We start from the raw sequence: 23374 nt of genomic DNA, 5'->3' as shown, positions 1-23374 counted from the left end.
GCCGGATTAGGCCACAGCCTTGTTCTTTCTAGTCAAATTCCCCAAACGTTTCAATGAAAACACACAGGTCCAGACAAAACACTAAAATCACTTTAGTAACGGGAGCAAGGGGGTTTTCAGGGATTACAAAGTAGAAAGATGTAAAAGGTCAGAATGGGTTAAAACTATAAAATTAAAACATGCATTTTAAATCCTAAATTTTACCAAACCACGGAAGATGCGAAGCAAACAGTTGCTGTCGATGCACCCAGCTCTGAAGCCCTCCAATAGCAGCACAGAAGCGAGGACGGCCACGTGAAAAGCGATACTCCTCGATATGGCTGTTCACAACAGAATTATCACCCATTTGACACCTGTACTTCTATGCTGCTGCTCCACCTGGGTTTGAGAGCCTGAGCATTTATCCCCACCTCCCAGATGGGCCTGTTCCTTCTTCATGAGACCCAACCACCTGAGGCCGACAGCCTGTGCTTTTTAAAATTAAAAGACAATTAGGTTACTCAGACATGACTTGCCCTCTTCTTCCAAGTCTTTAAAAATACACATTTACATGTCAAACTCTAGCTTATCTAAAGTGGACAAACTTTTAAAATCTCTCTCTAAAAGTTGAATCTGAGTCAATTACATGCAAGTTGCTTAACCCTTTCTTGCCATGTGTTACAGAAGATTAGATCCTGTGTGGATTCTTCCATGTTTAATGAGGTCAGACCTTTGTACGAAACTTATCCCGCAGACCAAGCACCTCTGGAGTCTCTCCTGTGTGCATTGCCTGATGTTGAACAAGGTATGATCTCTGTATGAAACTTTTCGCACAGTTCAAGCACTTGGAAGGTTTTTCATCTGTGTGTAATGCCTGATGTTTCACAATGTCAGACTGTTGTATGTAGGCTTTCCCACAGTCCAAGCACTTGTGGGATCTCTCTCCTGTGTGGATTGCCTGATGTTGAACGAGGTGTGACCTTCTTATGAAACATTTCCCACAGTCCAAGCACTTGTGGGGTCTCTCTCCTGTGTGGGTTGCCTGATGACAAACTAGGTGTGACCTCTGTATGAAAGCTTTCCCACACTTCAAGCACTTGTGGGGTCCTTCTCTTGTGTGTAATGGCTGGTGTTTAACAAGGTATGACCTTCTTATGAAACTTTTCCCACAGTCCAAGCACTTGTGGGCTTTCTCTCTTGAGTGTAATGCCTGATGACGGACTAAGTGTGACCTCTGTATGAAACTTTTCCCACAGTCCAAGCACTTGTGCGGTCTTTCTCCTGTGTGTAATGCCTGATGCTGAACAAGGTTTGACCTCTCTGTGAAACTTTTTCCACACTCCAAGCACTTGTGGGGTTTCTCTCCTGTGTGGATTGCCTGATGTCTAACAAGGTTTGACCTATCTGTGAAACTTTTCCCACAGTCCAAGCACTTGTGGGGTCTCTTTCCTGTGTGTAATGCCTGATGATACACTAGGTGTGACCTCTGTATGAAACTTTTCCCACAGTCGAAGCATCTGTGGGGTCTCGCTCCTGTATGGATTGCCTGATGTTTAACAAGGTTTGACCTATCTGTGAAACTTTTCCCACAGTCCAAGCACTTGTGGGGTTTCTCTCCTATGTGGATTGCCTGATGTTTAACAAGGGCTGACTTTCTAAAGAAACTTTTCCCACAGCCCAAGCACTTGTGGGCTCTCACTCCTGTGTGGATTGCCTGATGTTTAACAAGGTATGACCTCTCTGTGAATCTTTTCCCACAGTCCAAGCACTTGTGGGGTTTCTCTCCTGTGTGGATTGCCTGATGTCTAACAAGGTTTGACTTTCTTAAGAAACTTTTCCCACAGTCCAAGCACTTGTGGGCTCTCACTCCCGTGTGGATTGCCTGATGTTTAACAAGGTTTGACCTCTCTGTGAAACTTTTCCCACAGTCCAAGCACTTGTGGGGTTTCTCTCCTGTGTGGATTGCCTGATGTCTAACAAGGTGTGACCTCTGTATGAAACTTTTCCCACACTCCAAGCACTTGTGGGATCTCTCCCCTGTATGGCTGGGGAGTTTTCGTGTTTTCGAAATGAAACATTTTCCGCTCTCGAGGGATTGAGAGAATTTTTCTCCACTGTGGCTTCTCCTGTGGTTATTAAGATCTGAGAGCTTATTGAAGCTTACCCCATGGTCCAAGCGTTGAAGGGGTTTCTCTCCAGTATGGATTATCTGATGTGTCACAAGTTGTGATCTCAGAATGAATCCTTTCCCACACTGAAGGTAGTGCCAGGGTATCTCTTTCTTTGGATTTGTCTGCTGTCCTCTGGGATCCTCCTCTCCTCCCCTACCATTAATAGATCCATCCACTTTCTTCCCTGGCTGGTTTCCCAAAAGCCTCTCTGACCTCTGCCAATTTCCCCAGGATTCTTCAAGTTCGAAGCACTGGGAAAAAATCCCTTCAGCTCTTTCCACAAAGGTCCCTTGCGGTTCCACTTCCCCTGGAACTTCCCCATGAAGATTCCCCTCCTCATTCTCTCTCCCTCGCTCAGAACCTGCTGGGAGAGACACAATCCAGACAGGAGTCATTGTGCTGGGGAGAAAGAGGAATAGCACAGAGGGAAAACCCAACACAAAGACTGAGCAATTGGACTCCTCCTCCACATCCCACCCAAACACTCACAGGGAAGGAAAGCTGGGAAGTAAACTCCTGCAGATAAGAGGCTGGGTGGAATGGCATGAGCTATATTGATTACTGCAGGCCTGTACTGGCTGAGATGAGGAAGAACTGAGGGTGCTTACTCACACCATATTTGGGGATTCTCAGCTTTTTCCTTCACTCCCTAGATGGTTTCTGTGTCAGTCCTCACCTGTGTGGGTGCATCTCGGAAGACTTCTTTCCTTGCAGGTCCGGAGATCGGGTACCCATGGCTCTTCCCCTCGTTCCAGCTGGACAATCAGCTCAGGTTTGGGAATGGGAAATCCTGCGCAGAGGGTGAAATCAGACCAGATCACGGTGCATGGAGCACTGGTGGAGTATTTGTCAGAAAGGACATTCTGTGAGCAGAACCTGTTCCTGTGCTCTGCTGGAGGAACATGGAATCCTAGAGGAGTGGAAAATGGTCACTGAGCCCCCTTGCACAGAGGAAAATGTCTGGGGAGGCGAGTTGAATTATTACTACACCCTCACTAGGCGTTCCCAGGATATGTTCTCTCTGGAGGCCTCGTTGACTCACACACGGGTCTGGACTTAAACCCTTGCCTCTTTCTACACCTACAGAGCCCAGAGCCCTCCCCAGGGCTGGAGCTAGTCCCAAGGAGGGAGGTGAACAGGGATTGTGCGTGCAACCAAGAAACAACACAGATAGGACAATGACGGATTTATGCCACTTTGAAAGCTGGAGGGGTGTGGATGGTTTAACTTGTCCATTGGGTATTGACACCCATGACCCATTGGAGAGGGTACAGAGATGCAAGTCTCTCTCACATGGCAGCTGTGCGTTATGGAAACCACTCACCTCTGATCTAACTGACCAGGGAAGAACATGTCCAGATTCAGACACACAGACCCCACGGCTTCTAGTATCTGAGGGGACAAGAATCCCTTACCCAGCGAGGTCACCGTCTCATAGTTCTCCACCATGACATCCTTGTAGAGGGCTCTCTGAGTGGGGTCCAGAAGAGCCCCCTGCGCCTGAGTGAAATACACAGCCACCTCCTCGAAGCTCACTGGCATCTGAAACAACAAAAGGCCCCAGTCATTACCAGCTGTCCCAGCCACAATCCCACTAGTCACGCTGGAGGAAGGATAAAGAAATAGAAGCTCTGGGATCACCAGAGTAGCAGAATCCCACCCCCACCCTGCTCAGAGCAGCCAGGAGGCTTCAGGGGGTGGGAGAACGTGAGAGCTCCTTGTCCCCCCAGCACATGGAGCAGGGCAGGGTCTGCTCATTTCCCACACACCTGCCAGCCACAGGCTGATGCGGGAATAGTAAACAAGGATAACCAGAAAAGTGGAGGGAAAAAGAAAAAATACTGAAAGACAAGGCTATGCATGGCTGTGAGAAATACCTATGACAAGCTACCCCACACGGATCTATTAGGGAATTAATAAGTGACCAAAAGCAGGGGGATGTAAAGAATACTAAAGCTGCAGCAATAAAACCAGGAAGCAGAGCTCTGAGCCAGGGACAGAGACAGGAATCCCAACAGCTTCCCTGCGTATTTAAAAGCAGTCTCAGGCTAATGTGATCTAACTTCAGCACTGGAAGCCTTGAAAACGTTCCCAGCCCTGCCAAGGGGGTTGTATCCTGTTTGAGAAATGGGAGAATGTCCCGCCTCCCATACCCCATTACCACTGAGCCCACTCAGAAAATCAGCAGGTTTATCACACCCTGTCTCCTCCCCTACTCCCTCCCTCCAGGAGCTCCCTGAAAATCCCCTACCCAAGCTGGCTCCATCACAGACATTTCCCTTCCCTGCGTCCTCGAAGACGGGCCCATCTGGAGAGAAACGTGGACGTGATTCCTCAGCCTGTCGGGGGGAGAGGGGAGGTTACAGAAGGGGCTTCAGTCCACGTCCCACCCTGATTTTCCCCAGACTCTTCAGACTCTCCCAGTAACAGCATCTCTGAGCCAAATGCTAGAAAAAAAGCAGAACTAAAGGGGCCACTTTGGGGGATTTCCCCCCACTGCCCTGTAAACTCCTCTCCCTGAGGAACAGCAGAGCTCTCTGGTGGCATCAGCTGAAGAATGAGCTGCCCTGGACTCCTGCAGCAGCCCCCAGGGACAGGCAGGCAGAGGCGGAGCCCATTGGCCCATCCACACTCCCTGCCTGCCCAAAGCAGCAGCGACGCCGGTGGGGCTGAGATGTGAATCCTGCCCAGAAATCAGACCAGGGCCCTGGGCAGACCCCAAAACTCGTGAGACACAGACCCCGCCAGCACGGGGGTGTCTGACAATAGCACACACTGGGAGTAGGGTTGGGGTGTGAGGCTGGGTTTTTGCCTCTGTCCCCCATCAGTTTCCACCACAGCCCCTTCCCTCGCAGTGCCCCCCACTCACATCATACCCCATTCCAGCCTCGCTCCCCTCAGCTCCATAATCCCCCCGATCCCCCCGCATCGCCCCATCTTCCCTTCAGTGCGCCCCGCCCCCATCCCAGCCTGCCCCCCGCAGCCCCAGCACCCGCCTCCTGCCCCCACCCCGCTCCCCCGCCTGCCCTCACCCCCTGCACCTCTTTAGCCTCCGCCCCCTGCAGCCCGGGGGTGACACGCGGGGGGCGGGTCTCTCTCACCTTCCCTCCGATCGGGGCCCCCCGGGGCAGGGGCCGGGCCGGGCTGGGGGCTCTGCCCTGGGAGAGGCTCCTGGGGAGCAGCGGGAAGGGCCCTGCTGGAGATTCCCCTCTCCCGGCTGCAGCCAGGGCTCCGGGCTCCCAGCACCAGCCGCCGGGGCTCGGGGATCTCGCCAGGAGCCTGGGAGCCAGAGTCACCGCAGCGGCTGCGAGTCACTTCCTGCTGCCGGGCCGGAGCCCAGCGCTCGCTGCCCCACCGCCGCCTCCCGGCTGCTCCTGGGTCCTAGCGATCAATAGGATCCTGTGCTCATCCTTGGGCCCATGTCACCAGCACCGGGTCACCAGATAGCAAGTGTGAAAATCAGGACAGGGCTGGGGGGTAATAGGCACCTATATAAGACAAAGCCCCAAATAGCGGGACTGTCCCTATACAATTGGGACATCTGGTCACCCTACCAGCACTGGTGCAACAGTTGGAGCTGGCTGAGCTGGACTTGTGGGAGAGAAAAGCAAAAGGAGAAAGAGAGCGGTGGGGGGCGGGAGGGCCGGCCTTAGGATTTATGGTGCTCTAGGCGAGATTATTAAACTGGTGCCCCTGTGCCTGATCTGCTCTTAGCAACACAAACATAAGCTTATAGTATCGGAAAACTTGCCACATTCACATTATTGAAACCAGTTTAACTTAATTAAGCACACTGTAATGCTGATGGACTAGCACTAAAGAAGCAGCACTATAGAAAAAATTCTGATATGACAGAATGATGCAAATAATATATTTTTTTTAATTTATCAAATTTTTTTGAAATTTATATGAAGAGGTATTGAAACAAAGATTTGTTTTTAATTAAAAGCAATCTTTCTGGCTTTTTGGCTGCAAAATCAGTAATAATGTCATCATATGACAAAGACAAAGTCGTGTCTTGTTCGATCGCAAGAATAGCAAGACCAGTCAAGCGTTCCTGACTCATTGTAGAGCGGAGATAGTTTTTAATGAGCTTTAGTTTTGAGAAACTCCGTTCTCCTGATGCTACTGTTACAGGAATTGTCAGTAGAATACGAGTGGCAATGTACACATTAGGATATATGTCAACAAGTTTGCGGGTATGAATAAACTGTACAATGTCCATCACCGATTTTGTATGTGGCAACATTGATGACAGTGTACTCAATTCTTCGTACAGTTCAAGTCCATTTAAATCAAAAGTATCACCATGCTTCAGGAGGCTGTGTAGATTCTTGCACTTTGTCATTAGTTGCTTTTGTTTTCCTATTTCGTTGAATTTAGTTATGTCATACAAAATCCAAACTGTTCATGGTGTACTTGCAAGGTATTAAACCTTTCATCAGCAGCAGATACTGCTTTATCCATCACAACATTAAAAAATTCAACCTCAAATTTCTTTTCTGGATCGTCTATGGGCATGATCTGCTGTTCAGAATCTTCACAAAGAAGTGTCCCTGGCCTTTTAAACTCATATTAACTATGTATTTACTGTATGAAAGTTGGAGAAAACATTGTGAAAACGTAAAACATTGGCTGCCCAACTTCTGGGCTGGCAAAAGTTATACTGACTCACAGGGAAAAAAAAAAAGCAGGAGAATCTTAGTACAACATATGGTCACTCTATACCAGGGGTCGGCAACCTTTCAGAAGTGGTGTGCCAAGTTCACTGTAATTTAAGGTTTCTCGTGCCAGTGATACATTTTAATGTTTGTAGAAGGTTTCTCTCTATGTCTATATTATATAAATAAAATATTGTTATGATCTGAGGTCTTGGCCACCGATCCTGCTCAGGCCACTGCCAGCTGAGTAAATGAAACCCCAAACCGGCAGCGGGCTGGTGGCTGGAACCCTAGACAAGGATCCCAGGCCCTGCTCAGCCCGCTGCTGGTCTGGGGTTCTGACCACCAACTCCTGCCAGCCAGGATCCCGGCCGCCAACCCCCCCTCAGCCCGCTACCAGCCTGGGATTCTGCTCACCCAGGTTGGCAGGAAGAAGAGTGGGGCTGGCGGCTGAGCTCCTGACTGGCAAGGGCCCGGCAGCCGGAACCCCGGAGTAGCAGTAGGCTGAGTGCTGCTGGCACCCCAGACTGGCAGCAGACTGAGCCACTCAACCCCCCACCGGCCCTGCTCAGCCCGCCACCAGCCCGCTCAGCCCACCACCAGCCCACTGCCGGCTGAGTGAATGGAACCCCAGGCTGACAGCAGGTTGAGTGGTTCAACTGGCCTGCTCAGCCCGCTGCCAGCCTGGGGTTCCTTGGGGGTCCCCAGGCCAGCAGTAGGTGCTGAGTGGGGCCGATGGCTGGTATTCCAGCTGGCAATAGGGCAGCAGCCGGAACCCCAGAGCAGTGATGGGCTGAGCCGCTCAGCCTGCTGCTGCATACCATACCTTAAAAAATCAGCTCACCTGCCACCTTTGACACATGTGCCGTAGGTTGCCGACCCCTGCTTTATACACTAGTAAGGAAATGAGCATATTACACTTGTTGGAGGGCTCTTATCAGGAGTAACAGGCTATAGGAAAGTCAGTCAACATTTTTTGTTTCTCTGATGAAAACTGACCCACTCCCTGCCTCAAACCAAACCTGTCACTAATAATTGTCAACAACTTAATTTTCTGTTTTTGGCTAAGATATTGATTTTAAAAAAATATTGAAATTGGATTCAGGATTGTTAGAAAGAATTTTTGGCAAACAAAGTTGTTAAATGACAATCTAAATGGCAACACAGTACTGCTTTCATGCTTGGCTCACCTCCCAGCCTGCTGGTCCAACAGCTACAGTAGAGGAGGAGTTAGGTGGAAAACTGCAGGAACCCAAAATCCACCTCTTGGGGTGCAGAGTGGCAACAGCAGCAGGAAACCCTCAGGTCCAACCACACGCCAATGGGCACCGCCGCCAGCTCAACAGACCATGGTGAAGTTAGCACAGCATCTGATCTCAGGGACGGGGCACCCATGGAGCCACAGCAGCTCGTCCTGCCCTGTGCAGCTCCCCCCGGATGAGATGGATCGCTGGCAGCTGCCAGCCCGGGGGAGAGGCGCTCCCCAGCTAGGGTGGCCAGATCCAGATGTCCTGATTTTATAGGGCCAGTCCTGATATTTGGGGCTTTGTCTTATATAGATACCAATTACCCCCACCTAGAGTGACCAGACAGAAAGTGTGTAAAATCAGGACAGGGATGGGGGGGGTAAAAGGAGCCTATATAAGAAAAAGACCCCAAAATTGGGACTGTCCCTATACAATAGGGATATCTGCTCACCATACCCCAATCCCCTATCCTGATTTTTCATACATCTGGCTAACCCCAGCCAAGCCCTGTGTGACATTCCGATCCTGCCTCCCTGCCCAGGAAGTGAGTTACTTTCACTTTCATTCCTCAGCAAGCAGCCAGCCAGCCTCCCCTCCCCCTCAACACCTCACTCAACCCAGCCCTGACGGAGGGGAGGGAGGAGAGAGAGAGGGGTGCTCCTGGGGAGGAGGGAGAAAGGAGGGGGTGCTCCGTGGGGCGGAGGGGAGGTGAGCTCCTTTCCCAATTCCCACCCCCGCCCCTTCCCAGAGTCCCCAGCAGCCAATCCCATTCCTCAGACTGTGCTGCATTCGGCTCTCTCTAGGACCCAGCAGCCCTGCTTCTACACTGTCGGGGCTGCCTGGAGAGTGGTGCCCCCAGGGAGAGTGAGGCCCTAGGCGGCAGCCTACTCTGCCTATGCCTAAGGACGGCCCTGGGGGGCGGGGAGGAAAATGATGCATGAGGGGAAGGGTGACAGCAGAAACCCACCCTCATATCCCCCAGGTTGCAGGGCCGGCCTCAGGGCCTTTTCCCTTCACCCCTGGGGGCTCCGCATCCTGCACAGGCAGGAGAGGTGCAGATGCAGAATGGGGCAGCTCAGAATAGCTGCTCCCTCCGGAGGCACCAGCCTGCTCCCCAGGAAGCCCCAGCACATTCCCTGCTAGCATAGGCCCCCATTTCTGCCGGCGCTGGAGGGTGCTCGACCCTCCCCCTTACTCCGCCCCCAGTCCAACCCCTTCGCCAAAGTCCCTGCCCCAAATCCACTTTCTTCCTGCCCCTATTCCAACCCTTTCCCCAAATGTCTGTCCCAGCCCCACCTCTTCCCCACCTCCTCCCCTGAGCACGCCACATTCCCACTCCTTCCCCCTCCCTCCCGGAGCTTGTTAGACCACAAAACAGCTGTTTTGCAGCAGCAAGCGCTGAGAGGGGAAGGAGACGGGGTTCATTGAGGGGAGCAGGCGGAGGCGAGGTGAGCTGGGGCAGGGAGCTTGGCTGCTGGTGGGTGTGGAGCACCTTCCAATTTTTCCCCATGGGTGCTCCAGCCCTACAACACCCATGGAGTCAGCGCCTATGGCTACTAGCTCACCGAGTCAGACAAAGACACCCCCCTCCCTTGCTCTTTTCCCTTCCCAGCCCAGCTCACCCCAGCCACCCCCAGCCTGGTTCCTCCTCCTCCACTCCACAAAGTCCCATGCCCAGCTCTACCAAGCTCAGTTCCAACCCCCACTGCCAGCCTCCAGAGCCTGTTCCCAGTCTTGCTCACTCCCACTGTTGGGCCTGACTCCCCCCGCCCTGCTCACTCACATGCTACCAACTTTTGCTCCTGGCTCTGGCTGGTTTCACAGGGCCCCCACCAAAGGCAGAGAGGGACTCTGCGCAGCTCTGAGCTCCCGGGATGAGGTGAGGGGGGCGCTGGGTAGAGCCACAGCCTCAGCCAGTCAGATGAGGGATAATTCAATTCCAGAGGATGGAAACAGCGTCACTGAGCCCCCTTGGGAGATGCAGGCAACGTTGGGATATGTACATATATAACCCATATATCCATGTACCATGTTATAGGTCTTGTGACCTAGTGTGGCTGGAGTGTGTTTCGACATGAGTGCATGATTTGCATTTTAGCAACCAAAGCGAGAACTGAAGGGTGAATTGGTCAAAAAGAACTGTTTATAAAAAAACAGTTTTATCATGTCCCTGGAAAAAAATGAAGAATCAGCAAGAAAGGAAATAACACCTGTGGGACGGCTTTAAAGCTGTGCAAGAATTGGAGGAAATGGCACCCCTTGGATCCTGGCTTCCTGCCCAAGACTGTCTCCTTGGAGTTGCAGATAAAGGCCCAGGACAACAGAGACGACTCCTCCTCCTTAATAAAGGGTTCCACAGGCTCATAGACCTTCCAAAGAGAACGTGACACACCACTTTGCCAAGGGCTTGCTTGATAGTCTGATCCATCTTTTCTACTGTTCCTGCCGATTGAGGATGGTAGGGGATATGTAGTTGTTGCTTTACTCCTAACGCTTTTAACATTTTTATAATTACTTTTCCTATAAAATGTGCTCCATCATCTGAACCAATTACTTTGGAGACCCATATCTACTAAACAGTACTTTCCACAACTTCTTGGCGGTGGTCTCTGCAGAATAATTCCTGGTGGAAATTGCCTCCACCCAACCAGAAAAAGAATCTATTATCACTAATAAATACTGATTCCCTTTTTGGCTCTTAATATAATCAACCTGTATTCTACTCTATGGCCCTGCAAGTCTTTGGTGCCACAAGGCTCCCACATTCGGTGGTCTATTCCCATCTCCTGCACACCTTATGCAGTTTTTAACCAAATTTTCTACGTCCTCTCGTACCTTAGGCCGTATTCCAAACTGTTTTTACCTTAAAAGAGAGTATTTTCTATTCCTCGATGGGCCATAGACTGACACAGGTTAAGGATCTCTTCTCTATAAATTTTCTCAGCTACCCACTTTCCTTTCCTGTTTTCTTATTCACTGCAGAACCCTCTTTCATACTCCAGGTTCCCCAGCTTTAGGTTCAGCCTTCTGTACTATGGAGCCTTGGACCCTTTAAATCATCGCCCAAATCCTGGGGCTGCCGGCTGCTGCTGCTACCCCATGGCTCCGGCAGAAGGGGTCCGACAGCGATTTAAAGGGTCAGGGCCTCCTGGCCGCTGCCGCAGCTCCTGCCATGATTTAAAGAACCTGGGGCTCCCAGCCACTGCTATCACAGCCAGAGTCCCAGGCCCTTTAAATCTCAACGTAACGGGCCCAGAGATTTAAATATCCCACCAATTCCGGTTGAGGCCCCCCCTGCTCAGGACTCCGGCATATTGCTAAGTCCTTTCAGATACTTTCACTCCTGACCATTGGGAAGGAAACAGATGCGTGGGGGGAAGGCTGGTGGCAGAACCTCAAGTCTCACATCCCAGGGGCAGTTCAGGATTTAGCCAAAGCTGAAGCAGTTGAGGATGTCAGCTGGTTCCTCTTCTCTGCTTTGCCCTGCTCAGCTTCCCTTTCAGGATCAGGATGATGAAAGCCCAACGGTGCCATGTGGGTCCCAGGAGACAGCGAGTGTGAGACATACCCCACGGTACAATCTGGACTGTTGAGCTGCTTAATTCTCCATCCCAGGGCATGTTTTACACTGCTTCCCAGGGTGAATAAAAATCAATGACATTAAAAAAAAATCAAGAAAATCAGACTTCTGTTATTTAAATTGGATTTTTTCCCCTCAAAAACACCTTACACCGTGGGAAAGTGCATATTGTACAGCTCTTTTCCCTGTGCTGGATAAACTCAGCCATTAGTGGGTCACCCCCACAAAAGGGCCGTATTAGGCCACAGCCTTGTTCTCTCCAGTCAAATCGTCCAAACACTTCAATGAAAACACACAGGTCCAGACAAAACACTAAAACCACTTTAGTAACAGGAGCAAGGAGGTTTTCAGGGATTACAAGGGAGAAAGATGTAAAAGGTCAGAATGGGTTAAAACTATAAAATTAAAACATGCATTTTAAAACCTACATTTTACCAAACTAAGGAAGATGTGAAGCAAATAGGAATTCCCACCCCACCCGCTGTTGCAGGCAGTTCACAGTTCTGAATACCCAGGCTGGATTTCCTTCCAGCCTTGGCCTGCCCTCCCCAGTCCAAGACCCCTGTTGCTTTTAAAGCCATCTTGTTGACTTCTGTAAAGATGGGAGAGGAGAGGTGGCAATGGAGGCAACTCTTCCTTGTGCTTTTGCACCACTCTCCTCTTTGAGGTTCAGCCCCCAGCTGGACAGACAACAATCAATGTGTGGCCTAAGTGAGTGTCCAGCCGTCCTTCTGGTGAACTGTAACTCTCTTGTTCCTGGCTCCACAGCTGTGAATGGCCAGCTGAGCAATCACTGGCCACTTAGCACCTAGCTGATCCCTGATTTAACAGAATACAGGAACCCTTTGCAGAGGTCATCTACTCCAACCCCCTGCTCAAAGTAGGACCAACCGCCAACTAAATCATCCCAGCCAGGGCTTTGTCAAGCCTGACCTTAAAAACCTCTACGGAACGACAGTCCACCACCTCCCTGCGTAACCCATTGCAGTGCTTCACCACCATCCTAGTGAAAAAGTTATTCCTAATACCCAACCTAAACTTTCCCCATTGCAACGTGAGATCATTACTCCTTGTTCTGTCACCTTGTACTAATGAGCACAGTCTAGATCCATCCTCTTTGGAACCCCCTTTCAGGTAGTTGAAAGGAGCGACCAAATCCCCCCTCTTTCTTCTCTTCTGTAGATTAAACATACCATGTTCTCTCAGCCTCTCCTCATAAGTCATGTGCTCCAGCCACCTAATCATTTTTGTTGCCCTCCGCTGGACTCTTCCCAATTTTTCCTCTTCCTTCTTGTAGTGTGGGGTCCAAAACTGGACACAATACTCCAGAGGAGGCCTCACAAATGTCGAATAGAGGGGAACGATCACATCCCTCAATCTGCTGGCAATGCCCCTACTTATACAGCTCAAAAGTCAAGGTATAACACATTCACCTCATCCACAGAGCCACTTATCTCCTCATGGAAGGCAATTAAGTTACTCAGACTTGACTTGCCCTCTTCTTCCAAGTCCTTAAAAATACACATTTACATGTCAAACTCTAGCTTATCTAAGGTGGACAAACTTCTAAAATCTCTCTCTAAAACCTGAATCTGAGTCAATTACAAGCAAGTTGCTTAACCTTTTCTTGCCATGTGTCACAGAAGTTTAGATCCTGTGTGGATTCTTCCATGTTTAATGAGGTCAGACCTCCATATGAAACTTTTCCCACACTCCAAGCACTTGTGGGGTCTCGCACCTGTGTGTAATGCCTGATGACGACTTAGGTGTGACTTCAGTATGAAATTTTTCCCACAGTCCAAGCACTTGTGAGGTCTCTCTCCAGTGTGGATAGCTTGATGTTCAACAAGGTTTGACTTTCTTATGAAACTTTTCCCACAGACCAAGCACCTGTGGGGTCTCTCTCCTGTGTGGATTGCCTGATGTTCAACAAGGGTTGACTTTATTATGAAACTTTTCCCACAGTCCAAGCACTTGTAGGGTCTCAATCCTGTGTGGATTGCCTGATGATTAACAAGGTCTGACCTTTGTATGAAACTTTTCCCACAGTCCAAGCACTTATGGGGTTTCTCTCCTGTATGGATTGCCTGATGTCTAACAAGGCCTGACCTTTGTATGAAACTTTTCCCACACTCCAAACACTTATAGGGTCTCACTCCTGTGTGGATTGCCTGATGTAGAAGAAGGTGTGACCTCTGTATGAAACTTTTCCCACACTCCAAGCACTGGTGGGGTCTCTCACGTGTGTGGCTTAACTGATGTCTAATTATTTGTGTCTCCGAAATGAAACATTTCCCGCACTCGAGGGATTGAGAGGGTTTTTCTCCACAGTGGCTTCTCCTGTGGTTATTAAGATCTGAGACCTTACTGAAGCTTTCCCCATGGTCCAAGCATTGAAGAGGTTTCTCTCCAGTATGGATTGTCTGACGTGTCACAAGCTGTGATCTCACAATGAATCCTTTCCCACACTGAAGGTAGTGCCAGGGTGTCTCTTCACTGGGATTTGTCTGTTGGGCTCTGGGATCCTCCTCTCTTCCCCCACTCTTAATAGGTTCATCCACTTTCTTCCCTGGCTGGTTTCCCAGAAGCCTCTCTGACCTGTGCCAACTTCCCCAGGATTCTGCCTGCTCCAAGCACCGGGGAAAATTCCCTTCAGCTCTTCCCACAAAGGTCCCCAGAGGTTTCACTTCCCTGGGAACTTCCTCATGATGATTCCCCTCCTCATTCTCACTCCCTCGTTCAGCACCTGCTAGGAGAGACACAATCCAGACAGGAGTCATTGTGCTGGGGAGAAAGAGGAATAGCACAGAGGGAAAACCCAACACAAAGACTGAGCAATTGGACTTCGCCTCCACATCCCACCCAAACACTCACAGAGGACGAAAGCTGGGAAGTAAACTCCTGCAGTTAAGAGGCTGGGTGGAATGGCGTGAGCTATATCTGATGACTGCAGCCCTGTCCTGACTGAGATGAGGAAGGACTGAGGGTGCTTACTCACACCATATTTGGGGATTCTCAGCTTTTTCCTTCATTCTCTAGATGGTTTCTGTGTCCATCCTCACCTGCATGGGTGCTTCTCTGAAGCCTTCTTTCCTCGCAGGCCTGGAGATCGGGCACCCACGGCTCTTCCCCTTGTTCCAGCCGGACAATCAGCTCAGGTTTGGGAATGGGAAATCCTGCACAGAGGGTGAAATCAGACCAAATTAGGGTGCATGGAGCACTGGTGGAGTATGTGTCAGAAAGCACATTCTGTGAATGGAACCCGTCCCTGTGCTCTGCTGGAGCAACATGGAATCCAAGAGGAGTGGAAAATGGTCACTGAGCCCCCTTGCGCAGAGGAATTTGTCTGGGGAGGTGAGCTGAATTATTACTACACCCTCACTAGGCGTTCCCAGGATCTGTGCGCTCTGGGGGCCTTGCTGACTCACACACGGCTCTGGACTTAAACCCCTGCCTCCTTCTAAACCTGCAGAGCCCAGAGCCCTCCCCTAGGCTGGAACTACTCCCAAGGAGGGAGATGAACAGGGATTGTGTGTGCAGCCAAGAAACAACACAGACAGGACAACGATTCCCCTTTGAAAGCTGGAGGGGTCGGGATGGTTTAGCTTCTCCATTGGGTTTTGACAACCATGTCCCACTGGAGAGGGCACAGAGATGCAAGTCTCTCTCACATGGCAGCTGTGCATTATGGAACCCACTCACCTCTGATCTAACTGACACAGGAAGAATGACCAGATTCAGACATGCAGACCCCACAGCATCTAGTATCTGAGGTGATGGGACTCCCTTACCCAGCGAGGTCACCATCTCGTAGTTCTCCTGCATGACGTCCCTGTAGAGGGCTCTCTGAGCGGGGTCCAACAGAGCCCCCTGCCCCTGGGTGAAATACACAGCCACCTCCTCGAAGGTCACCGGCATCTGAAACAACAAGAGTCCCTCACTCAGCACCTGCTGCCCCAGCCACAATCCCAATAGCCACGTGGGAGGAAGGATAAAGAAATGGAAGCTCTGGGAGGGCCAGAGTTGCAGAATCCCACCCCCACCCTGCTCAGAGCAGCCAGGAGGCTTCGGGGGATGGGAGAAAGTGGGAGCTCCTTGTCCCCGCAGCACATGGAGCAGGGCAGGATCTTCTCATTTCCCACACACCTGCCAGCCACAGGCTGATACAGGAAGCAGAGCTCTGAGCCGGGGACAGGAATCCCAACAGGTTCCCTGCGTATTTCACAGCAGCCTCTAGCCAGTGGGGTCAGGCTCCAGCACTGGAAGCTTGGAAAATGTTCCCAGCCCTGTGCAAGGGGGTTAAATCCTGTTTGAAAAATTGAGGAATGTCCCGTCTCCCCTCCCCCATCACCAACGGGCCCACTCAGAAAATCAGCAAGTTTCTCACACTCTGTCTCCTTCCTGCCCCCGCCCCCAGCCGCAGGAACTCCCTAAAAATTCCCTACCACAGCAGGCTCCATCACAGACATTTCCCTTCCCTGCATCCTGGAAGACGGGCCCATCTGGGGAGAAAGGTGGACGCAATTCCTCAGCCTGTTGGGGTGATGGAGGAGGTTACAGAAAGGGCTTCAGTCCATGCCACACCTCGATTCCCCCGAGACTCTTCAGACCCTCCCAATAACAGCATCTCTGAGCCAAATGCTAGAAAAAGAACAGAACTAAAGGGGCCACTTTGGGGGATTTCCTCCCATTGCAGTATAAACTCCTCTCCCTGAGGAACAGCAGGAGCCCTCCGGTGACATCACCTGAAGAATGAGCTGCCCTGGACTCCTGCAGCAGCCCCCAGGGACAGGCAGGCAGAGGCGGAGCCCATTGGCCCATCCACACTCCCTGCCTGCCCAAAGCAGCAGCGACGCCGGTGGGGCTGAGATGTGAATCCTGCCCAGAAATCAGACCAGGGCCCTGGGCAGACCCCAAATCTCGTGAGACACAGACCCCGCCAGCACGGGGGTGTCTGACAATAACACACATTGGGAGCAGGGTGTGGGGGGGCTGGATTTTTACCTCTGTCCCCCTCCCGCCTCCCCATACACCCCCACCCCTCGCAGTGCCCCCCACTCAGATCTTCCCTCATTGCAGCCTCGCTCCCCTCAGCCCCATAATCTCCTCGATCCCCCTGCATCGCCCCATCTTCCCTTCAGTGCGCCCCTGCCCCCATCCCAGCTTGCCCCCCGCAGCCCCAGCACCCGCCTCCTGCCCCCACCCCGCTCCCCCCGCCTGCCCTCACCCCCTGCACCTCTTTAGCCTCCGCCCCCTGCAGCCCGGGGGTGCCGGAGGGGGGGGGGGCGGGTCTCTCTCACCTTCCCTCCGAGCGGGGCCCCCCGGGGCAGGGGCCGGGCCGGGCTGGGGGCTCTGCCCTGGGAGAGGCTCCTGGGGAGCAGCGGGAAGGGCCCTGCTGGAGATTCCCCTCTCCCGGCTGCAGCCAGGGCTCCGGGCTCCCAGCACCAGCCGCCGGGGCTCGGGGATCTCGCCAGGAGCCTGGGAGCCAGAGTCACCGCAGCGGCTGCGAGTCACTTCCTGCTGCCGGGCCGGAGCCCAGCGCTCGCTGCCCCACCGCCGCCTCCCGGCTGCTCCTGGGTCCTAGCGCTAAATAGGGTCCAGTGCAGCATCCTTGGGCGCATGTTACCAGCACTGGGTGACCAGACACCAATTGTGAAAATTCAGGACAGGCCGGGGATGGGGGGTAATAGGCACCTTTATAAGACAAAGCCCCAAATATCGGGACTCTCCCTATACAATAGGGACATCTGGTCACCCTACCAGCACTGGTGCAAAAGTTGTAACTGGCTGGGCTGGCTGAGCCGGACTTGTGGGAGAGAGAAGCAAAAGGAGAAAGAGAGCGGTGGGGGGGGGGGAATGATGGAAGGAAAATGATGGGTGAGGGGAAGGGTGACAGCAGAAACCCACCCTCGTATCCACCAGGGTGCAGGGCCGGCCTCAGGGCCTTTTCCCTTCGCCCCTGGGGGCTCTGCATCTTGCATAGGCAGGAGAGGTGCAGATGCAGAATGGGGCAGCTCGGAATAGCTGCTCCCTCTGGAGGCACCAGCCTGCCCCCCCAGGAAGCCCCAGCACGTTCCCTGCTAGCATAGGCCCCGACTTCTGCTGGCGCCGGAGGGTGCTCGACCCTCCCCCTTACTCCGCCCCCATTCCAACCCTTCCCCAAAGTCCCCGCCCCAAATCCACCCTCTTCCTGCCCCTATTCCAACCCTTTCCCCAAATCTCTGTCCCAGCCCCACCTCTTCCCCGCCTCCTCCCCGAAGCACACATTCCCATTCCTCCCCCCTCCGTCCCAGAGCTTCTTACACCACGAAATAGCTGTTTTCCGGCCGGTGGGTGCAGAACATCCTTCAATTTTTCCCCATGGGTGCCCCAGCCCTAGAACACCCATGGAGTCAGCGCCTATGGCTGTTAGCTCACCAAGTCAGACAAAGACACCCCCTCCCCCCTTGCTCTTTTCCCTTCCCAGCCCAGCTCACCCCAGCCACCCTCAGCCTGGTTCCTCCTCCTCCACTCCACAAAGTCCCACGCCCTGCTCTGCCAAGCTTGGCTCCAACCCCCACTGCCCAGCCTCCAGAGCCTGTTCCCAGCCTTGCTCACCCCCACTGTTGGGCCTGACTCCCACAGTCCAGCTCTCTCACATGCTACCAACTTTTGCTCCTGGCTCTGGCTGGTTTCACAGGGCCCCCACCACAGGCAGAGAGGGACTCCGTGCAGCTCTGAGCTCCCAGGAAGAGGTGAGGGGGCCTCTGGGTAGAGCCAGAGCCCTCAGCCAGTCAGATGAGGGATAATTCAATTCCAGAGGATGGAAACAGGGTCACTGAGCCCCCTTGGGAGATGCAGGCAATGTTGGGATATGTACATATATAACCCATATATCCACGTACCATGTTATAGGTCTTGTGACCTAGTGTGGCTGGAGTGTGTTTCGACATGAGTGCATGATTTGCATTTTGGCAACCAAAGCGAGAACTGAAGGGTGAATTGGTCAAAAAGAACTGTTTATAAAAAACAGTTTTATCATGTCCTTGGGAAAAAATGAAGAATCAGCAAGAAAGGACATAACACCTGTGGGACGGCTTTAAAGCTGTGCAAGAATTGGAGGAAATGGCACCCCTTGGATCCTGGCTTCCTGCCCAAGACTGTCTCCTTGGAGTTGCAGATAAAGGCCCAGGACAACAGAGACTCTTCCTCCTCCTCCTCCATATAATAAAGGGTTCCAAACTAAGGGGTTCCACAAGCTCCTAAACCTTCCAAAGAGAATGTGATACGGCTGGTAGTCAGTATCCAATCCATCAATGCTCCGGATGGCTGCCAACACCAATGGTAATTTATTGTCCTAACTTTTGCCAGTGATTTGCACCACTTTGCGAAGGGCTTGCTTGATAGTCTGATCCATCCTTTCTACTGTCCTGGACGATTGAGGATGGTAGGGGATAGGTAGTTGGTGCTTTACTCCTAAAGTTTTTAATATTTTTCATAATTACTTTCCTATAAAATGTGCTCCATCATCTTAACCAATTAGTTTTGGAGTCCCATATCTACTAAACAGGACTTTCCACAACTCCTTGGCAGTGGTCTCTGCAGAATGATTCCTGGTGGAAATTGCCTCCACCCAGCCAGAAAAAGAATCTATCATCACTAATAAATACAGATTCCCTCTTTGGGTCTTTATATAGTCAATCTGTATTCAGGGGGAGGGATAGCTCAGTGGTTTGAACATTGGCCTGCTAAACCCAGCATTGTGAGTTCAATCCTGAGGGGGCCATTTCAGGAACTGGGGTAAAAATCTGTTTGGGGATTGGCCCAGCTTTGAGCAGGGGGATGGACTAGATGACATTCTCAGGTCCCTTCCAGTCCTAATCTTCTAGGATTCTACTCCATGGCCCTACAAGTCTTTGGTGCCAAAAGGGTCCCAAATTCAATGGTCTATTCCCATCTCCTGCACACCTTTTGCAGTTTTCAACCAAATTTCCTACATCCTCTCACACCTTAAGCCATATTCCAATCTGTTTTTACCTTAAAAGAGAGTATTTTCTACTCCTCAGTGGGCCATAGACTGACATAGGTTAATGATCTCTTCTCTTTAAAGTTTGTCAGGTACCCACTTTACCTCCCCTGTTTTCTTATTCACTGCATAACCCCCTTTCATGCTCCAGGTTCCTCATCTTTAGGTTCAGCCTCCTGTTTTATGATGTGAACTCTAGTATCTACCATAACCCCCAAAGGTTCCTTTTTTTACTAATATAGCTAAAGCAGCCACTTTATCTTTCTGATATTTTTAATCCCCTTCTCCCTTTGGATGATTTTTAGTATGTCTTCATTTAATTTTCCCAGGTATTCTTTCAACCAATCCTAGATAAATTTCCACCCTGAGACATGGTTCTTTTTCCAAAGCCAGTGTAACAGCCCCTGGACTGCAAAATCTGAATCCATACACAGACACTCCCCAGGTTACACAAGACCCGACTTACAGAAATTCACACTTATGGAAAAAATTCCATAAACAAGAAATAGGGATTTTCAAGTCCCAAAATTTTTGCGTAACGTACGGGTATATGTTTCCGACTTATGCAGAATTTGAGTTACGCAAGGCTTTCCGGAACAAAACGATTGTGTAAGTTGGGGAGCGTCTGTAGACATAAAAGCAAAGTGCAACTTTATGTTGTCTGTTTAAGCAGATCACTAAGGCTAAGTCTACAGTAAAAACCTCAAAGTGCTCCCGCGGCAGCGCTTTGATCTGACAGCGTGGACACCCGCGAGCGCTTGGGACAGACTCTCCCAGCACTCTATGTAATCCACCTCGACGAGGGGAATAGCATCAAGTGCCGGGAACTGTCTACACTGGCGCATTACAGGACACAAACCTGCTGCACTTGGGGAAGGGTGATTTTTCACACCCCAGCGAGCAAGTTACTGCGCTGTAACACGTCAGTGTACACATGGCCTAAGAGCTCTGATCTCTGCTGCCTGCGCTGAAGTCATGCCCATGGATCCAGAGAGTCTCCCCATTAGCTTGCATAGCAGCATCACCCATATACTGCTTACTCCTTTCATGGTACAAACGACGATCTGTGAACCAAACCTCTTTTTCTCCAAGGCATAACACTTCATCTACCGGGGGTGCGTCTTCAAATAACGTTGATTCAGTTGCTGGAAGTGGGCATTCATGCTCTTCTCCTTCCGTCAGGAGGCCATATGGTAACAACACTGTTTTAGCCTGTTTTAAGACACAAAAAGCTTTTTCTTGTTCAGGTTGCCACACCCATTCTACTTTCTTTTTCAATCAATGCTACAAGAGTTCAGTTATAATGGAAACATTCCAAATGTGCATCCTCAAATCAGAGCCGCCAAGAGGATTCAGGGGGCCTGGGACAAAGCAATTTTGGGGGCCCCTTCCATTAAAAAAATGGCAATACTATACAATACTATATTCTCGTGGGGGCCCCTGTGGGGCCAGGCACAAATTGCCCCACTTGCCCCCCCCACAGGTGGCCCTGGGAAAAATAAACCTTCTGCATCTCGGCACAAACCCAGTTTTGAGAAACTTCTTTACAAGGTATCACTGGTTCTCAGCATCAGCTAGTGCTAAAAGGCACTAAAGCTCATTAAAAGGGTTGGACAAATATTTTCCGTCAAAACTTTTTCTGGATTGAAAACTAGGGGTTTTTAAAAAGCAGAAAAATATCACGGACAATATCTGCTTTCCTTCAAAATTTGTTGTGTTTATTTTAATTGAAAAGCTGAAATTAGTCTGCCAAAACCTGACTATGGTTTGGAGTTTCAGAAGTGTGTGGCCAAATATTTGCTGCTTGCTGTGTTTGATTGTTAAAAGAAACAAACAAAAAATTCTGCTTAAAAACAATCCAAAACTTTTGAACCACCTCAGCTTGTGACCAAACGCCTGAGCCCATCCAGTCAGAGATTTTTCCAGGTTTCTGATACTCTTCTGGCTTCCTTGACTCATATCTGTCTCCATAACTTTGGGTTCATTTAGGTTACAACATAAGAAGAGCCATATTGGGTCAAACCAAAGGTCCACCCAGCTCAGTATCCTGTCTATCGACAATGGCCAATGCCAAGTACCCCACAGGGAGTAAACTTAACAGGTAATGATCAAGTGATCTCTCTCCTGCCATCCATCTCCACCCTCTGACAAACAGAGGCTATGGACACCATTCCTTACCCATCCTGGCTAATAGCCATTAATGGACTTAACCTCCATGAATGTATCTGTTTCCTAGAGACTGGCTCCACGGGGTCCCTCGCAAACTGGAGACAGTTACCGTGGGTTTGTCTTTAGTATAGCTTATGTACAAACTCCACGAACTGAGCATTTGAGCTTGTTCCAGAATCTGGGATGAGCCTATGTTGTGAAAACTGAAATGCTCAAAATAGCACATGCATGTGAATGGACACAGGCTGCTAAAATTAAATTAACCCAGGGGGTCTCAAACTAGGGGTCACGAACCCTCAGGGGGTCACAAGGTTATTACTAGGGATTGCGAGCTGTCAGCCTCTACCCTCAAACCCTGCTTTGCCTCCAGCATTTATAATAGTGTTAAATACATAAAAAAGTGTGTTTAATGTATAAGGGGCAGGGGGTTGCACTCAGAGGTTTGCTATGCGAAAGGGGTCACCAGGACAAAAGTTTGAGAACCACTGAATTAACCCCTCTGGGGCCTCAGGGAATGCAGGGGAGGGAGGTCTCCCTTGGTAGGGTTGGGAAGGATATTGCTCTTCTCATGTGATCCCTCCCCTAGCGGCTAATTTTAAATGAAGCTACCCTCCCCTGACATGAATCTCCCTATGGCACTGAAATTAAATGTGGACTATAATTTGGCATTTGAGAAATGAAAGGGATGGTAGCCCTAATGGAAAAGCTAACTGCTTGGCTCTTCTGCAAGCCTCAAACTGCTGAATGAGCTTTAGGGTAGGGAAGGCTGTGCCTCCCAAACAGCCTGGCCCTGCCCCCTAGCTGACCCTCACCCACTTCTTGCCCCCCCTCAGAATCCCCAACCCATCTTGTTCCTTGTCCCCTCACCATCCCCCAGAGACCCCACCCCCAAACACCACCCCAGGACCCTACCCCTGCTCCCTGTCCCCTGACTGCCCCGACCCCTATCCACCTCCCTGCTGAATCCTGACAGACCCCCGGAACACCCATGATCCAACCCCCCTGTTCCCTGTCTCCTGACCGACCCCCCACTTCTGCCCCCTCCCTGTCCCTGACTCCCCGGGACTCCCTGCCCCTTAGCCAACCCCCCCAAGCCTTGGCCCCTTACCCCCGGCCCCCCCCTTACCCGGAGCCTGAGCACATCCAGGAGTGTCCCTCAACAGTGGCAGCATGGCTCCAGCGGGACCTGAGCTCCGCCCCGCTCAGAGCCGCATGGTAAGGGGGCGGGGCTGTGAGCTCCAGGCTGAGCTCAGCTCCCTCCACTCAGTCTGTTCACTGGGCTGGACAAGCTCAATCATTAGTGGGTCACCCCCACAAAGGGGCCGGATTAGGCCATAGCCTTGTTCTCTCCAGTCAAATACCCCCAAACATTTCAATGAAAACACACAGGTCCAGACAAAACACTAAAATCACTTTACTAACTGGAGCAAGGGGGTTTTCAGGGATTATGAGGGAGAAAGATGTAAAAGGTCAGAAACGGTTAAAACTACAAAATTAAAACATGCATTTTAAATCCTAAATATTACTAAACTAAGGAAGATGCAAAGCGAACAGAATTTCCC

The 23374-nt window shown here is 51.0% G+C and overlaps 2 protein-coding genes and 1 long non-coding RNA gene across 7 annotated transcripts in view; 1 reads left to right on the top strand and 2 right to left on the bottom strand.

Moving 5' to 3' along the window:
- LOC127033350 (zinc finger protein 251-like) overlaps nt 1-16634 on the bottom strand; it is a 62730-nt gene extending 46096 nt beyond the window's left edge. For 2 of the 4 annotated variants that reach the window (XR_007769060.1, XM_050921383.1), the window contains exons 1-4: nt 16384-16634; nt 4402-4489; nt 3566-3692; nt 2827-2940 (exon numbers count right to left, since the gene is read on the bottom strand). Coding sequence is in view for 3 of the 4 variants with exons in the window: in XM_050921383.1 (XP_050777340.1) it covers nt 2827-2940; nt 3566-3692; nt 4402-4489; nt 16384-16451 (397 nt within the window). In the remaining variant the exon portion in view is untranslated. The other 2 variants (XM_050921382.1, XM_050921384.1) reach the window with 2 other exon arrangements.
- Nucleotides 51-23374, top strand: LOC127033390 (uncharacterized). Its single transcript, XR_007769080.1, has 3 exons — nt 51-112; nt 11982-12016; nt 23282-23374. It is a non-coding gene; the product is annotated as an uncharacterized LOC127033390 (long non-coding RNA).
- LOC127033314 (zinc finger protein 300-like) lies at nt 112-17205 on the bottom strand. 2 transcript variants are annotated; one of them, XR_007769051.1, is made up of 6 exons: nt 16939-17176; nt 16084-16279; nt 15430-15556; nt 14701-14814; nt 12063-14387; nt 112-193 (listed from the first exon to the last, which is right to left on the bottom strand). XR_007769051.1 is itself a non-coding variant. In XM_050921304.1 (5 exons), the coding sequence occupies exons 2-5, from the start codon at nt 16138-16140 to the stop codon at nt 13276-13278; spliced, it is 1410 nt and encodes a 469-aa protein (XP_050777261.1). In that variant the 5' UTR covers nt 16141-16279; nt 16939-17205; the 3' UTR covers nt 11938-13275. The 2 variants fall into 2 exon arrangements, 1 of the variants encoding a protein (XP_050777261.1); XM_050921304.1 differs by lacking the exon at nt 112-193 and having other exon boundaries at nt 11938-14387; nt 16939-17205.

Source organism: Gopherus flavomarginatus, chromosome 12 (assembly GCF_025201925.1).
Source record: "Gopherus flavomarginatus isolate rGopFla2 chromosome 12, rGopFla2.mat.asm, whole genome shotgun sequence".
NCBI classification, from domain to species: domain Eukaryota; kingdom Metazoa; phylum Chordata; order Testudines; family Testudinidae; genus Gopherus; species Gopherus flavomarginatus.
This window is presented reverse-complemented; position numbering and strand designations above follow the sequence as displayed.